The sequence below is a fragment of the Argentina anserina genome, chromosome 3, assembly GCF_933775445.1.
Source record: "Argentina anserina chromosome 3, drPotAnse1.1, whole genome shotgun sequence".
NCBI classification, from domain to species: Eukaryota; Viridiplantae; Streptophyta; class Magnoliopsida; order Rosales; family Rosaceae; genus Argentina; species Argentina anserina.
In genome coordinates this window covers 34,956,388-34,980,284 of record NC_065874.1, presented here as the reverse complement: position 1 = coordinate 34,980,284, position 23,897 = coordinate 34,956,388, and the positions used below count along the sequence as shown (strand labels likewise).

At 37.0% G+C, this 23,897-nt stretch overlaps 3 protein-coding genes, 4 non-coding genes and 1 pseudogene across 10 annotated transcripts; 6 read left to right on the top strand and 2 right to left on the bottom strand.

Annotated features, from left to right (window-relative positions):
* The first annotated feature begins 1,095 nt into the window (after positions 1-1,095).
* LOC126787642 (uncharacterized) lies at positions 1,096-4,415 on the top strand. The gene is made up of 7 exons (XM_050513528.1): positions 1,096-1,425; positions 1,524-1,600; positions 1,683-1,817; positions 2,328-2,382; positions 2,510-2,597; positions 3,650-3,748; positions 3,865-4,415. Exons 1-7 carry the CDS (start codon positions 1,148-1,150, stop codon positions 3,997-3,999), a joined length of 867 nt encoding a protein of 288 aa, XP_050369485.1. The 5' UTR covers positions 1,096-1,147; the 3' UTR covers positions 4,000-4,415.
* A 3,476-nt stretch (positions 4,416-7,891) lies between these two features.
* Positions 7,892-7,973, top strand: LOC126789644 (small nucleolar RNA R12). Its single transcript, XR_007671559.1, has one exon. It is a non-coding gene; the product is annotated as a small nucleolar RNA R12 (small nucleolar RNA).
* An 80-nt stretch (positions 7,974-8,053) lies between these two features.
* Positions 8,054-8,138, top strand: LOC126789683 (small nucleolar RNA SNORD24). Its single transcript, XR_007671597.1, has one exon. It is a non-coding gene; the product is annotated as a small nucleolar RNA SNORD24 (small nucleolar RNA).
* A 330-nt stretch (positions 8,139-8,468) lies between these two features.
* On the top strand, positions 8,469-8,616 carry LOC126789656 (small nucleolar RNA snoR2/U65). The gene has a single exon (XR_007671572.1). It is a non-coding gene; the product is annotated as a small nucleolar RNA snoR2/U65 (small nucleolar RNA).
* Positions 8,617-8,666: 50 nt separating this feature from the next.
* Positions 8,667-8,747, top strand: LOC126789647 (small nucleolar RNA snoR77Y). Its single transcript, XR_007671563.1, has one exon. It is a non-coding gene; the product is annotated as a small nucleolar RNA snoR77Y (small nucleolar RNA).
* Positions 8,748-12,443: 3,696 nt separating this feature from the next.
* On the top strand, positions 12,444-15,492 carry LOC126789308 (TATA-box-binding protein). Of its 3 annotated transcripts, none has more exons than XM_050515437.1 (10): positions 12,444-12,641; positions 12,940-13,063; positions 13,505-13,592; positions 13,735-13,806; positions 14,037-14,087; positions 14,373-14,417; positions 14,509-14,601; positions 14,700-14,801; positions 14,887-14,960; positions 15,049-15,492. In XM_050515437.1, coding segments are annotated over exons 2-10 (618 nt in total). In that variant the 5' UTR covers positions 12,444-12,641; positions 12,940-12,971; the 3' UTR covers positions 15,050-15,492. The 3 variants fall into 3 exon arrangements, with proteins under 3 accessions (XP_050371394.1, XP_050371396.1, XP_050371395.1); XM_050515439.1 differs by having other exon boundaries at positions 12,936-13,063; XM_050515438.1 differs by having other exon boundaries at positions 12,932-13,063.
* A 173-nt stretch (positions 15,493-15,665) lies between these two features.
* LOC126789307 (2-oxoisovalerate dehydrogenase subunit beta 1, mitochondrial) lies at positions 15,666-18,602 on the bottom strand. Of its 2 annotated transcripts, XM_050515436.1 has the most exons (12): positions 18,207-18,601; positions 18,093-18,128; positions 17,948-18,007; positions 17,811-17,868; positions 17,622-17,719; positions 17,132-17,221; positions 16,960-17,028; positions 16,746-16,832; positions 16,462-16,557; positions 16,303-16,380; positions 16,092-16,178; positions 15,666-16,009 (listed from the first exon to the last, which is right to left on the bottom strand). In XM_050515436.1, the coding sequence occupies exons 1-12, from the start codon at positions 18,483-18,485 to the stop codon at positions 15,974-15,976; spliced, it is 1,074 nt and encodes a 357-aa protein (XP_050371393.1). In that variant the 5' UTR covers positions 18,486-18,601; the 3' UTR covers positions 15,666-15,973. The 2 variants fall into 2 exon arrangements, 1 of the variants encoding a protein (XP_050371393.1); XR_007671511.1 differs by lacking the exon at positions 15,666-16,009 and having other exon boundaries at positions 16,105-16,178; positions 16,303-16,375; positions 18,207-18,602.
* A 379-nt stretch (positions 18,603-18,981) lies between these two features.
* Positions 18,982-22,549, bottom strand: LOC126789306 (YTH domain-containing protein ECT4-like; annotated as a pseudogene).
* Between the last annotated feature and the right edge of the window lie 1,348 nt (positions 22,550-23,897).

The following is a 23,897-nucleotide window of genomic DNA, read 5'->3' as shown; positions in this document are numbered from 1 at the left end:
TTCGCGTATGAAGGATCAAACTCGAAACTTATATTATGAAAATGAATCTGTGACCTTATAAGTGACTCAGTGATAACTGCATACCAAGTTGGAATCTGGTCCATAAAATGTGATTAGTGTTGTAGAAGTACCATTCTATTTTGGTCTAAATTGGTAAGAGCACACATAACAAAGTATGTTCTTATACTTGAGCTTTGTATAGTATTAATCACTTAATCAGTATCTTTAAAGTTGAGGGTGAAGCAGCTCCTAAAGAGAGTGGATATTTTCATATTGAAAATAGATACATTTTGAAAGCAATTTATGTGGAGAACAGGAGAATCTTTACACATGAATGTGTGAGTCATTATTATAGAGATCAGCATGAATTTGTGTTCAGTGTGCACATGCATATAAGAAACTACAAGAAGCTACATGAATTATCACTATTATTAATAGGTAATGAATGTACTACTATTCAGATTATTCTTGGGTTATTTTCTGTTGAAATCTCTGTCAAGGGAGGAAGGTTAATATTTCTGGTAAGCGTAATCATATTGTCGATTGTTGATAGTGAGAAAAACTCGATTGGGGTTATAAGGGATTGGTGATGCCTATGCTAACACATGATTTCAAATTAATTCCTATTAATCCGGCTCAGGATGTTACATATGCATGCTAAACAAGTGTTTCTAAGGAGCAACAGGGATGTGCCAAGTAGTTGTAGGGCAGAATACAGCTTGGAGATGCTAGGAGAAGGAACCAAGATCGAAGAAGGAGGGATAACGATGGGGGGAAAACGGAAAGTGGAAGAACTTTTAAGAACAAGAGACAAGAACAAGGGACAAGGAGAGGAAGAAAGATTTGAAGGAACAGAAATCAAAGCTAGAGCAGATGAAAAGAAGACTAGAATCCCCAAAAGAATTTTCAGAGATCTTTCACCAACAAACAGTGAGGAATTAGCACAGTTTACAGTGCTGGAATAACTCAGGAAGAGTAAGCAGCAGAATTTGGTTTTGGTAAATTAGTAAATAATACAGTAGTTTGGGAAATGTATGTATGAGGGTGCAAGTGGACACAGTGGGGGCTATCCCTAAAACCCCTAGAAGGAGATATTTTAGACAGTGGCAGTGTCTCTTGCTGCAGCACATTATCTCCCAACCCAACAATGGAGGGAAGGCCGCTTCTCAGTCTCAGCCCAGCTCTAATTCCCAATTTAACAATAATACCCACTCCCTCTTACTCTTCTCTCTCCCACTCTTCTTGTTTGCTATTCCGAAAATCCCATGTCGTCACTGTTCGAACCTCTCTCCGCACTTCCACCTTCACCCTCGATGAAGCTCTCCACAAGCCCAACAACAACAGCAACAACAGCAGCTCTATGTTGCCCAAGATTGACAAGAGCGGCAGATTTTGCAGCCCCAGAGCCGCCAGAGAGCTCGCTCTGTAACTCCCTACTCTCTCCCTCTTTTTTGATATAATCTCTTCTATGTCTGTTTCTCTTTTCCTAAACCCATCATTATTCATTCACATGCGCTATGCAGTTCCATTATCTATGCTTCCTGCTTACAAGGTTCCGACCCAGTTCGCTTATTTGAAAAGCGGATGAACATCCGTCGAGGTATTTTTGCATTTCTGTTTTTCATTATTCATCAACACCATTCGGATAATGCTCATTTATTTATTTGTTTTGTGCTTCAAAGAACCCGGGTATGAATTTGACAAGGCTTCATTGTTGGAATATAATCCCATGAGCTTCGGAGGACCCCCTGTCACCGTTCAAACTCTTGAAGAAGCAGATGAGCTCCTCCTCAGTGATGAAAAGGAATCCGCAATCGGTATGAATTTCGTCAACACGCGTTCCTTATGCACCATATATCACATTGTCCTCTACTCTCACTTCAAGTTTCTTCTAGACAGTAAAGTGAAGAATTACGTTATTGATTCAGATTTTCATGCTTCAAAGGTTATGCATGTCATCTGTTGATTAGTTCACTCACTTATGAACCATTTCTTATAATTCAAGTTGTTACTTTCTTTTATTTCATAGTAGAACTCTGGCTAGATTTGGAACAGTAGCGCTTGTGTGCATGCATCTATGGTAGCTCTATACTTAGGATGGTCCTTAATGGAGGTTAGCCGGCTCACAAGTTTGTATACTTCCTCTTTTTTCAGAGGGTATCAACAGCTGTACCGAGTTCTTGTGCTACTTTATCTGATCTACTGAATTTTTCCAGTTAACTATAACTCCTTTCTGAAGTTCTTTAGTTGATGATATTTGTTTTCCCCTGCTAGTGATGTCACTACTCTTTTCTAGATAGATAATATTTATTATGTTTCTATCTCAGAAGCGGAAGTTCTTGCTGCTCCTCCAAAGTTGGTATATAGCAAACTGATATTAAGGTAATAAGGTACACCTTTCAAGTATATTGATCTAAAATCACTGAGTACCTCCAACCACTAGCTGTAGAAAACAAGGCAAACATGATTGTTACAAAAAAAACTGCTTATGTTTTCCTTTTTGTTCCAGATTTGCAAGGAAACTTTTGGTTGCAGTCATGGATAAATGGGATAGTCATGTGCTTGTCATCGACAGAGTCGCCCCTCCAAATTGGAAGGTGTGTACAAGGTTTAGAGGTCAAGTTACATTATCACAAGTCCATAATTGTTTTTAGTTCCAATATATAGTCTGCAACAGCTTGCTTGTCTGCGCTCGCTGTGGTGGTATGCTTCTGCATTGTTTGCCCATATTTAATGTGCTTTAACCTTGCCAGTTGTGGGGCGCTATCAATCTTAATGTGTACACTCTTAATACTAGCATATCTAAGTATCTGTTCTATTGACCATTCCGGTAGAATTCTGGCTCAGAACTGCAACATAACATCTGTTTTTTTTTTCTTAAGGTGAGCCTATTGATCTTTGAAATGAAAAGAAACAAATAAGTTAATCGTAATTGTTGTCTGCCCAAATTAAACTAATATCTAATATCTATTTGTCAACTGTAATCCTGATTATCGATGTTGTTGATGGTGTCATGGTGCTACTGGAAGTGGGGTGTACCTGCACTTGGCTCTGTGGTTTTCTGAGTTCATGCACTGGATTTCTGAAAGAATGTCACCATAAATGGAAGTTTTTGGTTTCACTTGGTCAAATCTATTCTTGAATCCTGCCTATTGGCCAAACATGGCTAGTCATAAACCTCCCATCTTTCGCCAACTTCCACTGTTTGGCACAGCAGTATGAATAAGATTGAAATGCATATTAGTATCTTGAAAAGTGCTAGTTTTTTAAAATGGGCGGGATTAGAGATCATAGCTTTCTGCTCTTTGTCATTGATGTTTTGAGAGTACCATGTTCTAGTGGCTAACCAGCAATGCATCCTTTTAATATGGCATCTGATTTAGAAATTGTTCAATTCTTGAGAAGTAGCATATCTAGTTCATCAGCTTGTGCTTCCAAGTCATGCGAACCTAATAGAAACTTTTGTTTTTGAATTCCAACTTGACTTAGACAAATTATATTATCATGCTTGCCAGAAAAGAGAACATCAACAGCGTTTCTCCATATCAAATTTAAAATGGAGAAGGCGTCTCAAAATATTACTGAGTTCTTGATATTTTACCTCGTTTGTTATGACCTTATACTTTTGCTCCTATGTTATTAAATTCAGGATGAGCCAGGAAGCAGAATCTTGGAGCTCTGCGTCCTTCACCTGGCAATGTCAGAAATAACAGTGTTAGGAACACGACACCAGATTGTAATTAATGAGGTATACTGATTTTTTAAGTTTTAATTTGTTATGCCATGCTTGTTATATTGTTAGTGAAAAGAAAGATTGTGACATATCTTCTGCAAGCTTTATCTGATAAGGATCTATTTGTCAAGGCTGTAGATCTTGCTAAACGTTTCTGCGACGGGTCAGCCCCCCGCACAATCAATGGTTGTCTCAGAACATTTGTCAATGGCCTGGAAGAAACTGGTTTAAATCCAGCTTTGGGGAAACAGAAAGTGGTCACTTGATGTATCACTGATTTTTGTTGATCTTTACCAAAATTCAGATAGTTGATGGCAGGCTGAACTCAAGAGTCGCAGTTTGTGGGAGTAAGGCTCTAGTTTGTAGATGTTAGAAAACATTGGAGGACTTGAAATGAATTCTACAACGAGAAATTGAGGGCATGGAGGCTGGTATCTGGATAGGACCATTGTTATAAAACTTATAATAGCTGAAACTTAAGAATTATGATGTATATGATATATGTTGTAGTATGGATTTTGAGGTAATAGTAATCTTGTAAGTGTTTTGATCTTATATTGGCTTGAAAAGTTGTTAGAGCTTATGTAAGAACTGTTTCATTGCCACTTCCTGTTTCTTGTTAGGATATGCATTTTGGCATTTGATTGTTGAAATAGGCAGACAAGGAAATCCAAATTCTATCCATGATGACGCAAAGAAATTATGATTCATAAGTACCTGATTGTTAGTGATCGCTTACTTTTAAAGAGCTACTGAACTAAATGATTATGAGAACCACTTGAACTATTGAGTCAGGGAAAATAACTGGTAATTTATTCATGTGTCACTGTCGCTAGTAAGATGACAAGTCAATTAGCTACCCTAAGAAAGTCACTCACTCCAGTCACTCGTGCCGTTTACTCAAGAATTTGATATTCCAAGTATGGGGCAAAAATACATTGAATTAACTTCCTGTAAAGACTACTGCAATGCTTTGAAATACAGTCCGATAACCCTTTATTCTTTTGACTTTTGAGTTTGACTGTAACAGTTCTGACTTCGTTTTACAGTTTGAATATAATCATCACCATCTTCAATTAACTACCACATATGGTTAAGTTGGTAAGACTTAAAAATAGGGTTGAGAGTTGGCACTGGAAAAATGGTACCGAATCCGTTTGTCCCATACCGAATCACGACAGGCCGGGATAAATTGGTAAATATTTCTTGTACCGAACCGATACCGAAAGCATATAACCGGGATGGGTCAATTCATTGGATCTAATACTTAATGATACATGCTCAAACTGAAAGTATAAAAGCCCATATGTTTTATTGGGTTTTATGATTTACAATCAAATCTCTCTCGCCTCCATGACTTTCTTTCGCATCTTCTGAGTTCTTACGTACTCTTCTCCCTCCATCACCGCATTCACTTCACCTCCATCGATGCCTTCACGGCCTCCATCACTGTCTTACTTCGCCTCCATCAATCGACGCATGCCCTTTGTATCTCAAGTCTCAATCGATGTAATTCCTTTCATCTTAGTCTCTCAGTCTCTCCACCTAACTTGTTTTCGGGGTTAGATTTAGGTATGTGATGTGTTGCTAATTCAGTTCATGATTGAACATAGTGTAGTGAACTAATGATTCTTGTGATACGTGATGGACTTATGTTGGTATGAAAATTTATTTATTGTGATATGTTAAGCTAGAAGCTAGAATTGCAATTTGAATGATGTATATGCAAGTGCAGCGGGTGAGTATACAATTTCTAGGATTTGCCATTTTGGTACCGAAAAAGTACCGAATTATACCGAAACCGAACAATATCGGTTCAGTTCGGTATCGATGTTGAAAAAGGCAGTACCAAAATGATATTAATATCAAAATATAAAATCAGTTTGGTATCGGTTTGAGTAGAATCCCGAACCGTCCCGAATCATTCCCAACCCTACTTAAAAGCCTTGGTGTGAGAATCCCTCACTCATGTTCAAATCGTGCCGGTGCTAATTAGAGTTTAAATCTCAATTTTTTCTTGGTGGCTAGAAAAGACTTAAGTGCATGTTTGGTTGATAGCATTAACCAACATTGTGCTAACTAAGGAATGCTGACTACCTAATACTATGTTTGGTGTGCATTGTGTCACGCCCCGCCAATCTTCATAGAGTTTTCCTTGGGCATTTTTGAAGCAAGTATGACTCAAATAAGGTATTGGAGAGCACTTGAGCATTCTGAAAGCATCCGGAATACTACGGAAGACTTTAGAACCCTCTGGATTGTCATTGAAGGTTATGGAAACTCTAGAATGTCATTGAAAACTTTGGAATGTCGTAGAAGTCTCTAGAGAGTCATAGAAGGTTCTGGAAAGTCTTAGAAGTCTCTATAAGGTTTGGGAGCCCTTTGCACATCTTTAGAACTCTCTAGAACATTGGAGAGGCTCAAAAATCTAGATCACTTCGGAAGTCTCTAGAATACTCAAGATATATCTTAGACTTGTATAGATTATCTAGAACACTATATACTTGTAAATGTCTTGGAATACCCTAAAATCCTAGGTAAAAAGAGGAGGATGCCTATAAATAGGGAGGCACCCTTCCCATTTGACTCATGGAGAGGTAGAGGCATCAATCAAACAAGTCTTCAAGCATACTTGTAAACACTTGTAAGTTTTTTTTGTTTAATGCAAGTTTTATTTTAGAGATATTATCTTTGACTTTTCAATTGTTTTAGCATAGGCATTTGCAAGAGTTAGGCTGACTTAGCATAAGAAACTTGCTAATGCCGCACAAGTAGCATAGAAAAAGAGTAAGCTCGTGACAATTGGGTATAATGTTACATGACCTTAGTTAAGGTTATGTTTCCCTTCGCACCTCTTTAGTTGTTGTTAACTTGGGTACTACTTTTGTTGGCCCTTAGATAGGACATCTCTCTCTCTCTCTCACGATTTTCTATTCCTACTCTTTCATTTTCTTCATTGACATAGGAATACATGTACACTTTCTCATGCATACTCAACCAAACAGAGTACCTCAACGCTTTTGACCTTGAATTGATGTGTCTCATGTTGGTCTTCTCACTCTTAAACAACTTTTTGACCAACATAGTGGAGCTCTATAGAGACCCTAGATCTTACTTTGTAAAGTCATAGTTTAAAATAATAATAAAATATTAATATATACATTAACAATAATGAAACAAATCAATTTGACCTTATGAATTCGAATTGATTGGGTTTTGGTGAGAAAAATAAGTGAGGTAAAGCCATGAGAACCTGGGTTGATTTTGAGCCACAATTCAATTTCATCTTTAGTTCTTTACCTTTTAGTTATGGGTTCATATTGTACCTAGTGAAATGAGTGATTCAAACATGTTTATTAGTGAAATTGAGGATCAGAAAAGACTGAACTGAAGGGTGAAGGTGAGTGATGGAGACCATAAGAATCAGTCATTCAGTCCCTCCTTAAGCAATACTTCCTCACCAAACGCAATACAACGTAACCTTGAGTAAGGCTACTCAATTGAGAGTAAGATAAGTATTAATAATAGAGTGACACGCTAGTACGCGGTACTAAATATGTATTAAGAGTCTTGGTGTGAGAATATCTCATATCTAGATTCGAATCATGCTGACGCTAATTGGAGTTGTTTTTTGGTGGCTAGTGAGATGAAGCGTTTTAACATAACCCCCTAGCACGGATTGGTCTCTGGGTTTATAAACCCTTAACTGACTTTGAATATATTTAAAAATAATAATCACCCTTTTTCAATTGTAAAATTACAAAAAAAAAATGTAGATTCTAAAAGAGCCGAGCTTTGGGCCAAATTCTATTGGGCCCAGACACTAGGGTTTATGCTAAAATTGCTCTATAAAAGGAGGATCACAATTGCTCTCCAAAATCGGCATCGCCACCCAGCCTTGGAGTCGTCATATTCTTCATCATTATCTTCTCTGCTTCATATCTTAAGCTTGCTGTTTTTGATGCCTAACATTGCAATTCTTTCATCCTATCGATTGAGGAATCTATCCTTAGGCTATAGTAAAGCCTCTGCATACAGTGATAATATGTATGCACTCCTCCTTTAGCTCCGATTATCCTTCTCTTCTTAGGATCTATTGGTGACAAGGACGATACACTCTTTTCTCTTGTTTGATTCTATTGAGTTGGAGGGTTTTGGTGTGGTATGATGAAACGAATCATTCGGATTCCCAATGATATTTGCACATATATGATATCTCAACCAGCTACTTCTGATCACATGTTTCCCTCACTCCAATCTTTCTCTTTTTACTTGTTTTCTGGGTTTGATTTCCAATGCAGATTAGATTAGCATGTCTTTGGCCGATGATGGATAACAATATTTGCTACTCTTGATGGGGAAATCCCTCATCTGATGATATTTTACCACCAAGATCTCTGAGGCCTCTTTTTTTTTTTGATACTCAATTTCTAATCTTACTAGTTCTAAGTAAAACAAGCAAAATAAACCATTGATATGACTGGATAGATTTCAAGGGCAGATTTATAATATTGTGTTAATTCTGATTAATGTGTACTTTCTGATGCAAATTTGATGTTAATTCTATTACTAAGTGCTTTAGTCTTAGTTGGGTTAACTAACAAGTATCTCTCAAGTAATTCTTTAGTTGTGTCAAGAATGAGAGACTAATAGAGCATCTGTGATATGAAGTTGATCAATTTATTCTCTGCTATTACATTGTTCTGTGCTTTGGGTTTGGAGTGACATTGTTTATGGTTTGATGCCACGTCGACGGTAGCCCAAGTGCCATGACCGATGATGCTATGATTGAACCAAGATCAATATGTTTTGCTTTCTGATAGGAACCTGTGGATCCCATATACAAAACTGGTCCACGGAGCCGATTTACTGCAATGACATCTTATCAATGTTTCTCTATTTCTGTTTGGCTTGAATGTCTGGATGTTGGTTGAAGCCTATGATGATTGTATTTTAGTTGGAATTACCGACTGATATCCATTTATGATAAATTACTGTCTTTCTGAGGCTCGAGAATCCATAGCTTTCTGTTTTTAGATATTGCAAATTAGACAGAGTGGAGCCAACCTTACATGAATTGCAAATGATATTCCGGTTGCCTAAGGCATTTCAACACTGTTAAGACTGTGCAAGATGGGTCATCAGACCTGATCTTGATGACGAGAATCATAGAGTTGGCAGCCTCAGAGATAATGGGTGAAATATAATTTGATTTACTAATGAAACTAACTTATGTGATTAATGAAGTGGGGATGCATCGAATCACATGCTACTTGATTGTATGAAGTTTTTAAATTTAGGTCCGTTTTTACTTATGTCAATTTTGACCATTATTTCTGTTATTTTAATTCTATTTTATTTTATTTTTTCATAATATATTCAAATTATCTCTAAATTATAATTAAAATTGTCTCTTAATTTTAATTATAAGTAATTTAAAAAATATATTTTAATAAAAAATTACAATTGTATAAAAGTAATTTATTTTCTTTGTAAAAAATAATTATGATATAATAAATATATTAAGAAAAATTTATTTTCAATATATACGAAGTAGATATATCTACCACACAATGAACCCAACTTGGACAGTTCCCAAAGTTATCAAAAAGACATGTAATAACATATGTTAAACACCATTAATAATAAGACAAAACCAATTAAGATCATTTATTTACATGATGATCAAATCAACACAAAACAAATGGTGAATAATGACTTGACTTTAGCTTAATACATGACCTAACAAAGAGCATAGATGAGTGTATCATGACTTTGGGATCTCAAGACATTTGAGACCGAAAATGAGAGGAAACTCTCTAAACAAATGCCCAAATATATGAATGCTTAACTTGACCTCACAAGCTTGAGGTGCACGAAAACCTTTCACAATGTTAGCTTCTAAGACACGATTGTAAGAAATTTAGACAAGAACACTAACTTAGTGAAAACCCATAAGCATGATACAAAGCATGCTTGATATCCTAGTAAGAATACAAGACATTCATGCTATCCTTAGTGAAAAACTATGAGATGCACTGCATGTTTTACCTGAGGGCCATATGCCAATTTGGGCCATGTGCTTGACCTTGTGATCTTGACTTGTCTTCTTTGAGCTTTTAATCATGTGTGTTTTGATCATTAAGGAAGTGTCAACTATTTTGTACTTACACAACCCCAATGGCAGTGCATCAAAACCAACCTTTACTGCAAATGATAGAATTTGGTGTAGTTTTGCTCTTAAAAAAATTAGCTTCGATGTCAACTTCTACATTTATTGTGTTGTAAATTAAATAAACACAATTGCCTAATTACAAAACATGCAAAATGCTAGGTGGCCTAAGGTTTAGGGTTAGGCCGATAACAAGTGGTTTTTTTTCATGGGGTATATACCATCCGACATATCATAGTTTATGGTTCCCCAACTTAATCAACCTCGAAGACGTACACACATGATTTATAGTTGGCTAATTTATGAATTAACGACACCACAACAAATTCATATATATAAGAAATATAGGAATGATGTCAAGATTGCAAATTCAATTTCTATTTATCATTTCTCATAATTTTAAATTTTAAATAATTTGGTTATTATGTTAAGTCTCATTTCAATTCTCTCGATTATGTGATGTTTTCCAAGTCATCACCTTAATGATGCAAATTTGAATTAAACTTAACGAAAGAAGACTTTATGGAATACTTTTTTTTTCAAGAAGTCTTAGTCAATTTTCTCCAGCTTGATATATTACGATCATGATGTCGGGGTCTCTGCATTTATATCAACCAAGGACTAAAAATTTAGAGAAAATAGAAATATCGAGGGTCTAAAATTTGAAATTTATAAGAAAAGTTTGAGAACATATCGATCTTTAAAATTAAGTGAGAAATTTGGTGGAAATTTAAATAAAATTTGAGAGTTGTTTCTTTGATCAAATATCTACTATATTTCATAAGAAAATCTTGTATAATTATTAGTCTATAATGAGTTGTAGTGATTTGAGGTGAAACAATCGTCAATAATTCTTAAAAATTGACTTTAAAGTTTATCATCTAATTGACTTGAAAGGAATATTGTAGATAATACATTGTTGAATTTCCCCCATAAGTTCATCATTAATCTATATGATATTAGGTAAGTGGTAAGAAAGACTTCAAGAAGAACAAAGGAAAAGAGTAGTGGTGCAATAATGTTTTACGGATTTTATAGTGTAGCAAAGTTAAAGAAAAAATTTAAAAATTAGCTAACAATTGACTTGTAGTGAATAATTAAAGGAAGGAAAAAAAAATAGTATAATTAGTTGGGATTAGTAAATCATTTTTATAAATTAAGACTAGTAATGAAATGAAATATATTATAACAATGAATGGGCTTGGTTGAGATGTCTAAGTTACTGCATGTGTAAAGAGCTGATCAGAGTTTCGATTCCTTTCTTCAGCGTGTTTAAATTTAAAATGGTGGTGACGACATGTGGCAATGCGTGGTAGTGAACTCGCAAGATATCGTGATATTTTCGTATAATTTCGAACATATCACGATTTTAAAAATATCGGATGAAATTGAATTGGTATGTGAATGAAATATCCTTATGTAAGAAAAATGATAATATCGCCGAAATTTTGGGGACATTTTCAATTTTTATGTTCTTGATATTAACTATAGTAAATGCCGACTCAAATCTATGTAAACCAACATATTCAAGACATTAAGTTCAATTAATCACTTAGATGGCAAATTTAAACATGGAATGTTAAAATGAAAAATTGTACAAATTGAGGGGCTAAGTAAGAAGCAAGATAGAGAAACATACAAACACGAGGTTTATAATGGTTCAGCTTGTTTGGGAGGCCAGTTAACGTCCACTTAGTGATTCCAATATGTAAAGCCAGGTAGCCTTTTAAATGACACAAGTGTGATGCGAGCTCTTCCTATCTAAGGAAATGATTTCTTTCATTTTTACTATCATCAAGTCTTTATTAATAAAATTATGGAATATACGGGGACATAAAGTTTAAACTAATATGAGGCAAGTGGCTGAAAGCTCTTAATGTTGTTCTAATTTGACAAGAGGCAACACAAGTGACTGAACTTCCCGAAAAGAAGAGGGGTCGGCCTTATGGTTCCGGAACAAGCCAAAAGATCCATCTACACCTAAGACCAAGAAAATTGCAGAAGCACAAAGGAAATGTTTTGCTTATCTCTCAGCACCTCCAAGCCCAAGGGGGAAGAGCAAGGAGATTATTTTGTTCTGTTCACTTTGTAAAAACTTTGCCTATACTCTATGCCCCTAAGTTCATAGTTTATAGGTTCACTTTTCATTTTGTTAAGTGAGGACGAAAATGTCCAAGAGTTTACAGTGAACAGGTTTGTACTTGGTCGTCAACAGTGCGCTGTAACGATTAACCTTGTAGCCTCCTCTTGAGTTAATATAAAATAAATAATTTTTCCAATTAAAAAAGAAAAAGAAATTCTCGAAGTGACGTGGATCGCACGCGCTTCATACAGTCATTCACCTAACAGAGAGAAAAAGGAATCAAAGACGTGGCAGGTTTGTAGATGAAAGCCAGGCTGTCACTGTAGCAAATTGTAATGAAATTCCAGGAATGACCTCGGAGGTCGGCTGAATTAAGTTGAAGGGAGAGGGATATATTGGGGCAGTATATAAAGAGGGGCGAGGGTAAGAAGGCGAGCAGGCACCATAAGCCCGCAGAGATCTTTTTTCAACCCCCAAAACAAGACGCTCCTCTTCTCCTTCTTCTCTCATCAGATCTTCTCTCTTTTTAAGCTCCTCGATACAAATCTCAAGCCCTCCGTCTCTTCTCTTCTATAAAACACTCGCTAATTCAAATCCTTCCCGCTCCTCTCAACCCTAGATACATCACACCCGCGGATCTGCGCAGAATCAAGGTCCGACCTCTGCAATCTTCAATCCCCAATTTTGTCATTCATTTTTCTATTCAAGGCTGAAATTCCAACAATTAAGCCCAAGGACAATTGAAAACCCTAATTACCCACAAAGCCAGCTCAGATCTGAATCGGTTGGATTTTTGATAAAAGCATTAAAGAAACAATTTTTATGTTTGAATTGGAACTAAAGGGAATAGAGGGCGTAGGATCTGAGGCATAATTTGTTTGGGTTTTGTGTGTATTTGTGTCTGTTTTGATCTTATGTTTATGATTGATTGATGGATGTAGAGAGAGAGAGAGAGAGAGAATAAACAAAAAAGAAGAAGAATAATGGAAGGGAAGGGAACAGCAGAACAAGGGCTGGAGGGAAGCCAACCAGTAGATCTCAAGCAACATCCTTCTGGAATCGTCCCTACTCTTCAGTCAGTCTTCACTTCCTTTCTTTTTTATCATTACCAAATTTGTACATGCTTGCTTCACATATCAACATCTTGTTTCTGATTTGTAACACGCCTTAAACCCAGTTTCAGTTATTGTATTACAACATCTGCCTGCTCATCACCAGACAATCATATTTCATCTGTCTTATGTGCATACCATTTCAATTTAAATTCCATGATTCGGTTTGGTACACTTTACTTGTAGATATATCTTTTCACTTAAGTTGGATGATCTGATCCTGAGCTGGGGTGTACTTTATGTTTATCTGTTGCCAATTTGAATGCTACCACTTGAGACATAACTGAACTGGGACCATATGTGTGTGTAAAGTAAAAAAAAAAAATATATATATTGGTTTATGTGATCAACAAAATGAATCTGTAACACCAACTAAATCATTAACGTGTTGTTTTTGCTTTCAGGAATATTGTTTCTACAGTCAATTTGGACTGCAAATTGGATCTTAAGGCCATTGCATTGCAAGCTCGTAATGCAGAATACAATCCCAAGGTATGTACTAAAAGCAAAAGTCCTACTGCTGCTTAAAATTTGTTTATAAAAAATTGCTGTTGTAGTCTTGTGATCTTGAACGGATATTTCCTATCCAATAATTATATGTCATCATCACATTTTAATCATAGTTCTCTTGTAGCGTTTTGCAGCTGTGATTATGAGAATAAGAGACCCGAAGACTACTGCTTTGATATTTGCATCTGGTAAAATGGTAAGTCTGAAGTCCCAACTAAACACTTTTTGTTTCTTTTTCAATCAAACACTGATGTGCATTGTTCTCTCTCTCTCTCTCTCTCTCTCTCTCTCTCTCTATATATATATATATATATATACCTTTATTATTACTTATCCATCCTTGTTGGGTTTTTGAAAAAATGATTTTAGAGGATATAGGTTAATAATCATAATTCTGGCTAATTTACTTTGACTCTGTTGGTTTAGGTTTGTACAGGAGCCAAGAGTGAAGACCAATCAAAATTAGCAGCACGGAAGGTACTTCGATTATTTTCGATACACATGTTTTGGCGGTGCAATAGACTGAGGCTTAGGGTTTAGTGTTTATAAGGTTTATTAGGGCAGTATACGGTTCATTCTATGGCTTATGTCTGAAATTTTACCAAAAGATATTCATGTGGATGTTAGTATGTCACATGTGTCGTATAAAAGCACATACCCCTGTTATAAAATTCAGAATGATATAGTTCATCTCTAAATGATGCTGTTGTAATTATTATTATTATTATTACCTCTGATGACTCATTCTCTCCTGTTCTTCAGTATGCTCGAATCATTCAGAAACTTGGTTTTGATGCCAAGTTTAAGGTATCTCTCTCTCTCTCTCTCTCTCTCTCTCTCTGCTGTTCACTTACAAACTAAATGAGGTACTAACCAAATTGGATTTCATGTCTGGCAGGATTTTAAAATTCAGAACATAGTTGGGTCTTGTGATGTTAAATTCCCCATAAGACTCGAAGGTCTGGCATATTCTCATGGGGCATTTTCAAGTGTGAGTATAGCTTTGTGTCTTGATTTGGTTATTGTTTGATGTTTAACTTTGAAAAGGACTGTTTGCTGAATTGAATCTATTTTGATTCTGGTAATCAGTATGAACCAGAACTGTTCCCTGGCTTGATTTATCGAATGAAGCAACCAAAGATTGTGCTTCTTATATTTGTTTCTGGAAAAATTGTTCTCACAGGAGCAAAGGTAAACCTTAGCAAGGTTCTTTATATTTTATTTTTTAATTATCTTTTGTATTAGCCTGGAATGCATTATGTTTTCCATTTTTCAGGTAAGAGGTGAGACCTATGAAGCCTTTGAGAACATATACCCTGTTCTTACGGAATTCAGGAAAAACCAGCAATGGTATGGCTACTTGCACAATCCTCCTGTTGTGTGTTTTGTATTTACAAAGGAAGTGTTCTTAACCTGTACTTGTTTAACTTGACCGCAGATTGGTATTATGAACGATGGTGGAATTGTATTTCAGGAAGGTAATCCAGGACGTATGGAAATATGGAAATCAAATGCACAGGGGTTTGGATTGTACATAAGGAGATTGTGCATTGTTTTATCGGTTGATGACTGAAAAGTTCAGTTATGTCCTTTGTAGTAACTTAACTACAAAAAAAAAAAGAGAGAGAGAAAAAGAAGGAAGCTCAGCCCAATTTAAGGGCGTTTGTGGGAATCTTGTGCGTTAAAATTGTTAAAATGGAAAAAGCACTTATTTTAGGCTATACAATAGAGCAATAAATTTCTTGTGGGTGGATGTCACGTTGATTAAATTTCTTGTAGAGAGCAATCGTTCTTCTTTCTCAATGTCATGTACTATGGATTAGCCTGATAACCAGCTGCACAATTGCACCGAAGTTATAATTTTCTACTCTCCTTCCCCAAATTCTTGGTCTGAGACCAAATTGTGGCATCTTATATGGTAGCTTTCACTAACTTGAGGCAAGAACCATATCTTCTTTTTGAAATTCAACTAGACCAAGTTTATAGTACTGCATTGTTCACGGGCAAAATAAGAGAAATATCGAGTCTCAAGAAGGGCTATAAAAAAAACAACCATGCACGAATTGAGTATGCAGTGTCTATTAACTAAAAAGATCGAGTGTATAAGAGTTCAATTAGGTGCATGGTTCGAACCGCTGACATCCGCCACAAGGTAAACCTTGGTTCGGCAAGGCCATATGGGTGTCAACTTGATTCTACAATCACATTCTTCAGAAAATTTCATTGTTGTAAAATCTAATCTTGGGCACACTGGCTGCTGCTACATATTCCAGTCTAATTTTATTTGCAAGACGATGGTGGTGAACTGTGAGTAATTTTCTAGGAAGAGGGAAGGAAAGCAGCATGCTTGCATTTTTACAGTACTAGTAATTTACAGTTGCTCTAATTGCATCCAATATCTGCATCAAACACAAGTGAAAGAGAACTCTACATCAGCATTAAAAGTATCACAAAAAAAGCTTGATGGTTTAGAATACAAACCTTGTTCTTTGTAGGCATATAGAAGGGTTCAAACACAAGAGGGAAGGGCGTATCCAGACCACATACTCTAGAGACTGGTGCTTCTAACTGCAGTCCATTTTGCATTAATGATTAGTCCGATCAAGGTATCAGTTGCCTCCCTCCAGCACCATAACAAGTATATACCTAGATTAAAATACCCAACCATAAGTGTCAAAGGTTTGTGCTTTACCCTCAAGAAGCATCTTTCAACGATTGAAGCAGATAATTCGGCACCAAATCCTCCTGTAACTGGAGCTTCATGACTAATCTGCATGTATGGCCTTGGATTAATCACCAATAGCAACCCATTTTCATGAAATGATTTTGGTATATGTATTATTAAACTTACAAGAAGCCTTCCAGTCTTGTTGACAGAAGCCTCCACTGTGTCCTTATCCCAAGGTATCAGAGTACGCAGGTCTATTAGTTCACACGAAATTCCCTCCTGAAAATTCTCAATAGTCGAATGGCTTTTATATTATAAGAGTAAAATGAATGGGAAACTTGTAGTACTTAGTCATCTTTATCACCCCATACAAACCAAACATTATGATCAAATATAATATAGTGATGTACAAGGGAAGGAAAACAAGGAACACTACTTTGTAGGCTGTAGCAGTGAAGAAAACCTACTTTTTCAGCATCTAGACAGGCCTGTTCCATTATGGATAGTTGAGCTCCCCACCCAACAAGTGTTATATCATTTCCCTCTCGTATTACCTGAGTAAGCCAGTTTCAGTTTTCCTTTAGCTTTACAGTTCCTTAATAATTATAAAATCATAAACGCAATTATCATATCTTTTCTTCAAATTTAGATAATTGGAGTACAACGGAACTAGAGATGTACCTCGGCCACTGATAAAGGCAACATGAAATCGTGCTCAGGAACCTCTTCTACTGATAATCTGTATAACCACTGAACCAAGGTACTTACATAGTTTCAGATCGCATTTGCACCAAACCTAACATTCTCCAACGGATTAATAAGTTCAATTTTGAATATTTGAATAACATACTACCTTTGGTTCAAAAAACACAACAGGGTTTGGATCGCGTATACAGGAAAGCAATAAGCCTTTTGCTTGTCTTGGGCTTCTAGGGATAACCACCTATATCAAAAGCACTTTTCAGATATCTAATTGCAATAACCTTGAACTTACTAAGTATCTGCAGCAAAGCATAGAAGTCATTTATCCTTCAGTAAACCTCATAGCACTTGGCAACGGATATCATTTTCAACTAAAGAGAGTGATGGTACTACTGCAAGCTTAAGGCACAAGTCGATAGACTCAAGTTAACTATCATGTGTTCTATGGAACCCTTCGGTTTAAATTTTATGACTAAGTACACTAAAGTCCATGTCTTAAATAATGCGCAGCTGGATCCTTGTAAGATGGTACTGTTAAAACTCACAATTTCAATATTTGTTGTTTAGTTGAAGGCAAATGCAAGTCATTACTCGGTCAGACCCTAATCATGAAAGCAAAATCTCAACAGGATGAGACTTACTTTGATACCAGGAGCATGACAAAAGAAAGCTTCAGGAGATTGTGAGTGGTAATGTCCACCATGGCCAACAGCTCCATAGGGAGCTCTTATGGTTAAGCCTAACAAGTTATGAAAGGAATTGATCATGACCAATAACAAGAGGGGCCAGGGAAGTAAGCTTGAAAGAAAAGAAACGGGTGAAGTAGCTACCTCCACAGTTAAATTGGTTTCCACTTCGGTATCTAAATTTTGCAGCTTCATTGACAATCTGCAAAGTTATAGAGTCACTGGATCAGTAACGAATGTGGGTGAATATGATAGAACCTAGTAGAGGAAGTGATTGTTGCCTGATCAAACGCGGGGAAAATATAATCTGCAAATTGGATTTCCGCAACAGCTCTATTTCCCTATAGGAAATTAACAAAAAAAAAAAAGCAATGAGGATCAAGCAGAAATGAAAAGGCGAGCAAAATTCAAGTGTCTGAAACTGACCATAGCTGCTAGACCAATACCGAATCCGATAATGCCCTGCGTGCAAACAAAAGTAAAGGGCAAAGATCACCAAATGGTTATAAGAAGAAAATCCTGTAAAGGAAGAGTAGATACCTGTTCACAAAGAGGGGTATTGAAAACCCTGTTCTTGCCAAAGCGATCAGCCAAGCCAGTGGTACAGCGGAAGACCCCGCCGAAGCCAACATCCTCTCCGAATACATAACTACGTGGATCAGTTTCCAAGGCGATTTGAAGGGCTTGGTTGATGGCAGAGTAGAGGTTGAGTGATTTTCCAGCTGACGAGGAGGAGGTTGAGAATGGGCGGTAGTTGCTGTGAGTGGCCCAGCTGATCAATCTGCTGCTGCTCCTCCTTACTAGACTGCCGCCGCTCATTTTCAGCAACCAGTTTCTGAATCAGACTGAGAATCTAACCAAGTCAACAACCGGATAAGAACTACGAAGGGGCCAGGGGGAGTTTGAGTTCAACCTCAACACACACATACCGTGTTTTATTACGTTTTAAAGATGAAGCGAGGTCGATTGGATTTTTACACGTCAATCATGTTATGTCATCCTCATCGTTGCCAAAACTACTCTATCAAAGACCATGCTCCAATTCATATTGCAATTGAAAACTAGAAACCCAAGTACATGCATAAACGCTCCTTCCTTCCACTGATACATTCATTCGACCTTGCAACGCATTCTCACCGGAATTGGAGCAAGCCAATGGCCTCCTCACCAATGAAAGTACTCTCAAGGCCTTGATTTACTTGGTACAACATATAAAAGAAAAAAGAAAACAAAACCGGACTTTGCTTTAAGACATCAGAACAGCCATGTGCCAATGTGCCACACTAACTAATGGATGAGAAGCACGCAGAAGACAGACAACCAAAAGAAATAAGGCACATGCATTCTCAGACTACCTATATTTCTGTTACAAAACACAAACCAACCTATTCCGCATTTTAAAAGAGGCAGGAGAACAGCAAAGAGTTAAACCCAACCCCCCCAAAACAAGAGAATAAGATGGGGTTCGGGTGGGGCTCTGGAAACATGAGCCTGCCTGTCATAATCAAGTCTCTAAAAACACACACCACTTCTACTATGAATTGTACTCTCTTTAAAAGCAGCTAAGCTAAACCAGCAAAACCTCCAGAGGGGAATCTCCTACGAAGAAAATCTTCTCCTTGCACAAGCTAGCAACCAACCATTTAACACATTTGACACCTAATTTGTTACAACCAGCTCAGACTCTTCGCCAACTGGTTGTGGACTCTTCTTTAGGCCATCTCCAGCTTCTACAACTGTTCCATTCTCCAACGGCTTCACTTGTTCATCACTCTGATCGGTTGATGTTGGTGCCTTCAAATCCACTGTAGTTGTCAATGACTGGTGATTTGACTAGTGCATCTTCAATCCCATCCTTTATTCCATCGGTTGGCTTCTCCTGCAATACCTTCTGAATTAGCAGAAATAGAAATTTCTCAGGATCAATTTGGTTTACGAACAACAAGAAAACAGAGATATATATGAAAGCAACTACACTGGTTATCACTCGAAGGAAAAACTTGCCTTTTTCCGACTCAGTCGCTTTGCTTTAACTTCCTCAATTGTCTTCTGGCGATCTTCATAGAACTCAAAGTCATCCAATAAGCATGTTTTACTGGAATGATCCTTGAATAGTTTGATCAATTTAAGCCCATCCTCTAACTTGACCTACAAATTAAACTCATAGCTTAATACTGCAACAAGCACCAGAGAGCCAGGGTTGAGGAAAAAAAATAAAGCAGAGAAACATACCTCTTGAGTGTCCCTACTGTTTGTGACTGATTTGTTTTCATTGTTTTCAAGGGTGATGTGCTTTAGCAAACTATTGGGTACATCCTTTACAATGTGCCACTTAACAGGAAAACAACCAGTCCACTTGTCTTGTTGCCAATACTCGACATTCTTGTCGAAATCAACTGGCCCCAACATCTCCGCAAGGCCAACAAATTGGCCACTAGCATTAACCTAGAGGAGAAAATGGAAGTAGAAAACAATAAGATAAAGCACAGGTGAAGCAAGTAAAAAGGAGAAGAAGTCTACTTAAGAATTAAATCACGAGGCTCACCGAGAAGAGCAAAAATACAGGGCAGCCAGTAGCTTTCTCCTGAGCCTCCTGGTATGCTGCATTAAGTTTCTTGTTTCCGTTTGGTGTGCTAGCCCAAACATTATACTTCACACTCTTATGCACATCATCCTCGCTATATGACTTTATAATGAAGAATTTAGCATCTGCATAAGTATCATTGATATCTGCTCCAGAGTGCTGCTCCCCCTCTGGAACGGTGGTAGTTGAAACCTTCTCATCATTTGATTTATTCAACCCCACATTGACCCCAGCTTTATAACTCTTACCTCTAGGTCCTTTGTTCAACTCTTCCAACCCATCTATGTCCTGATTACCATAGCGGAAGTTGTAACCTCGCCCTCTAGATTTATACTTGTTTTGAAGAACGGATGTCCACCCATATCCATTTCTTGTCACACCAAAACTATTAGATCCAAATCCCATACCAAGTCCGTATGTGTTCCAGTTATGACCGTATAAATCGTTGTTATACATCCCACTGAGTCCACGAGCTGAATCCAAACCGTACCCATACCTTGGCAGCAAACTCTGCAAGATCAAGGAATAGAAATTCTTCAGAGGCCACTTAATTTATTGGTTTCTAATCATATTATCTAAAAGCAATACAATAGCAAAGCCTAAAAAATGGAAAAGAAAAAGAATAAAAACAAATTTGACAAGGATAGCAACGTATTTAGATCAAAATATTTTCTCAGCTCAGTGACTTCAGGAAGACACTACTACTTACAAGCAAAACTTAGATAGCAAACTCTGAACTTAAGATCAACTCAACCCACTGCTCAGAAGCATGTTAAGGTCAGGAATACAAAATTGATTAAGCTTAGCCACACGTCTGAATGCATTAAAATCAATCACATGTATTGCTCAGCACATGTTTATTTTCAACCAAAGCAAGAAAAGCAGAGGAAATAAATCTATAATGAAAAACTAAGATGATAGAGGTTAGCATACCATGTACGGAGAACTTGGTCGGGAAAGATGATATTTAGAAGACGTTGTTCTGTTGACTGAATTTCCAGTCATCCCCTTAGCCTGTCCATTTGAATACGTTGACCCCTCTAACCATGGTATAGGAGACATCAAACCATCACAACCATAAAAGGCATCAGGGTACCCATCATAGGAACCCTTTGCATTCAGTGATGAGTTTTGATATTTGGAGAAGTCTGAAATATTATTCTCCTTCAGGCCCACATTGTTCAGAATCCCATTACCCGTACCTACGGCCGAGGACTTTTGGTCAGCATCTTTATTGGTCGACACGCCACCCTTGGAAGGAACAGCTGAACTAGGAATGTAGGGTGAACCAGCTTTAGGAGTCATCTGCTTAAAATAGGGAGGATATTGATACTTCTGTTCATATAACTGCCCACTTGCCACGGTAGGAGAGCCCGCTGTCGAATATGTGTTGTAGGGACCATAACCATAACCATAGACAACCTACGGTATTCAACAATCATGACACAAAATGGAGTCAAGACAGAGAGGGTAGTTCAGCCATAATTAGAATAACAACTCTCTCATAATAGGAATAAGTAAATACACAAAAATCCGATGCATCAAGAATAAAAAAATAAAACAAAAATAAATACATGTCTGAACAAGCAAGAACTTACAGAATTCATATTGTTGCCCCACTCAAGTCCACCATAGCCTGAGAAAGAAAAATTGAGACCAAATCATCAACAGTGTGCATGTATTTGCAAAATGAAAACTACGAATCAAATGAGTAAATACCTCCGTAGTAATAGGCAGACGAGCCGTAACCATTAGGGTGATATGGCATGGTCGAATCCTTGAGTGATGGGGTGGTAGACCTGGTTGGCTGGAGCTTAGAGGTCACAGAGTTGGCCTGCACATGACAAAACGATAATATGAACCAAGCACATGAAATTGAAATACAGTTGGTATATGAATGAAGCACATGCTTCTAGGTCGAATGGTTCACCTTGTCTGCGGGCTCAGAAATATTGGCCTCCTTTGGCTGAGAATCCAAGGACAAATTCTGGAGCAAGTCTGAAGCTTCCAAGCAAACAAATCGAGACAGTCAAGGAAACAACACCACACAGTTGTTCAAATTGAAAATGAAAACCTAAAAGATATGTATATTAGAAGCATAAACAGATCTTAGATCTAAACGGAGAGCACGAGATCGGAAAGCAAGCGTAGAGTAAACAAAAGAAAGAGGATACGATCGGCGGGAGGCGAGAGGGGAGCAGCGACGGTGGCCATGGGCTTGTGCGAGGGAGGGAGACTCCTGAGTGAGAGAGAGAGAGAGAGAGAGAGAGAGAGAGAGAGAGAGAAAGCGGCCTCCACAAACAGGGTTTGGTTAAAAAGGGGGCGGGCAAAAGGGTTTTAGGGGTTTTCGGGCTAAATATTCTCACTATTCATTTAAAATTAGATTAGCCGCCGCGTTCCCAATTACTCATTATCATTCACAAAATCATTTACATTCCTTTCTTCCTCTAATTTTCCCTGTTTTCACCAAAGTCAGATCTTGAAAAAGTATGATTCTTTTCTTTGTGCCAATTCCATTGTTTTTCGAGGTTAAGTCATATATAATGGATGTGTGTGTGATCGGTCAAGTGGTACGATAATTAAAATGTCACATGTAAAATTTTAATACACATCCAATTACATAGAGATCAATTCCTCAAATTTTTCGGTCCAGATACGTTGTGTGATTCCAATTTATAACAAAAACAACCAAGAGCAGCGCCTATGACCATAAGAAGACTCGAGCCACAGGTGTTTAACAATTCAAATTCGGTTAGTTTTCAGCCCGTTCGGTTCATGTTCATGAGAGCAGAGTCAAGATACACACTCAATCTTTAATTCAACTATAAAAAATAAGTAGTATGTTTGTTTAGGTCCTAACTAAGTAAAACTTGTTAAAAGCTCAACTCGTTTGTTGAAGATCGATTTGTAAAAATAACTTCTCTAATAAAATTCAATCAATCTATAGTTTTATACTACTATATAAAACCAGCACTTAAGAAAATCACTAAAAAGTGTTTTGTTTAAAATACCCTTTGTATAAAACACAATTACATAAAAACATTGTGTTAAAAAAAATCAAAACAGACAAGCCTTTACAAAACAAAATATGTAATTTTGTCAAAATCTTGCTCTTTTCGTCTTTATACATTAATCCGTGCGATAAATTAATACGTGTATCGCACGGGTAAGAGTCTAATTGTACTAGAAATACTTTCATTTTGTGTTGGAAGGAAATAAGAGAAATTCAATAAATTAAACCCTACAAGACCCTAAATCTCTAATGATTCCTATGCTACGATGCACATAAGCTTTACCGGAAGTCCGATTCCTGCTTTGAAATTAGAATTGGAAGCAGAAGCTCCCAGAAGTACTCGGAAGCGCGCTCCCGAAAAAGAAGGTTTTGAAAGCACGAGGATTGTTGGGTTTTTATATTTTCTTCTCTCTTTTCCAGCTCTAACATAAAAATCTTCATATTCTAATGACTCGATAATTCATGAAGATAAATCAAAATCTAGAATTAAATAAAAACTAAAAAAACATAGAGTTGAAGTCTCATTCAAGCCGGTTGAATGTGATTTAAGGATTTGTTCAAGCTTTTAGTTTTGTGTGAGACAACAAAAACATATAAAATTATAGATAGAGTGAAAAATCAGTGTTGTGGATTA

Bases quoted from the DNA above. Each gene is read 5' to 3' on its own strand.
- LOC126787642 (XM_050513528.1), top strand. From the start codon at position 1,148: ATGGAGGGAAGGCCGCTTCTCAGTCTCAGCCCAGCTCTAATTCCCAAT. The intron at 1,818-2,327 runs GTATGAATTTCG...TTTCTATCTCAG, and splicing joins TGAAAAGGAATCCGCAATCG to AAGCGGAAGTTCTTGCTGCT. The intron at 2,598-3,649 runs GTGTGTACAAGG...TATTAAATTCAG, and splicing joins TCGCCCCTCCAAATTGGAAG to GATGAGCCAGGAAGCAGAAT.
- LOC126789308 (XM_050515437.1), top strand. From the start codon at position 12,972: ATGGAAGGGAAGGGAACAGCAGAACAAGGGCTGGAGGGAAGCCAACCA. The intron at 14,418-14,508 runs GTATCTCTCTCT...CATGTCTGGCAG, and splicing joins GTTTTGATGCCAAGTTTAAG to GATTTTAAAATTCAGAACAT. The intron at 14,802-14,886 runs GTAAACCTTAGC...TCCATTTTTCAG, and splicing joins TTGTTCTCACAGGAGCAAAG to GTAAGAGGTGAGACCTATGA.
- LOC126789307 (XM_050515436.1), bottom strand. From the start codon at position 18,485: ATGAGCGGCGGCAGTCTAGTAAGGAGGAGCAGCAGCAGATTGATCAGC. The intron at 18,008-18,092 runs GTCAGTTTCAGA...AATTTCCTATAG, and splicing joins GTATTGGTCTAGCAGCTATG to GGAAATAGAGCTGTTGCGGA. The intron at 16,833-16,959 runs GTACATCTCTAG...TGGCTTACTCAG, and splicing joins TGCCTTTATCAGTGGCCGAG to GTAATACGAGAGGGAAATGA.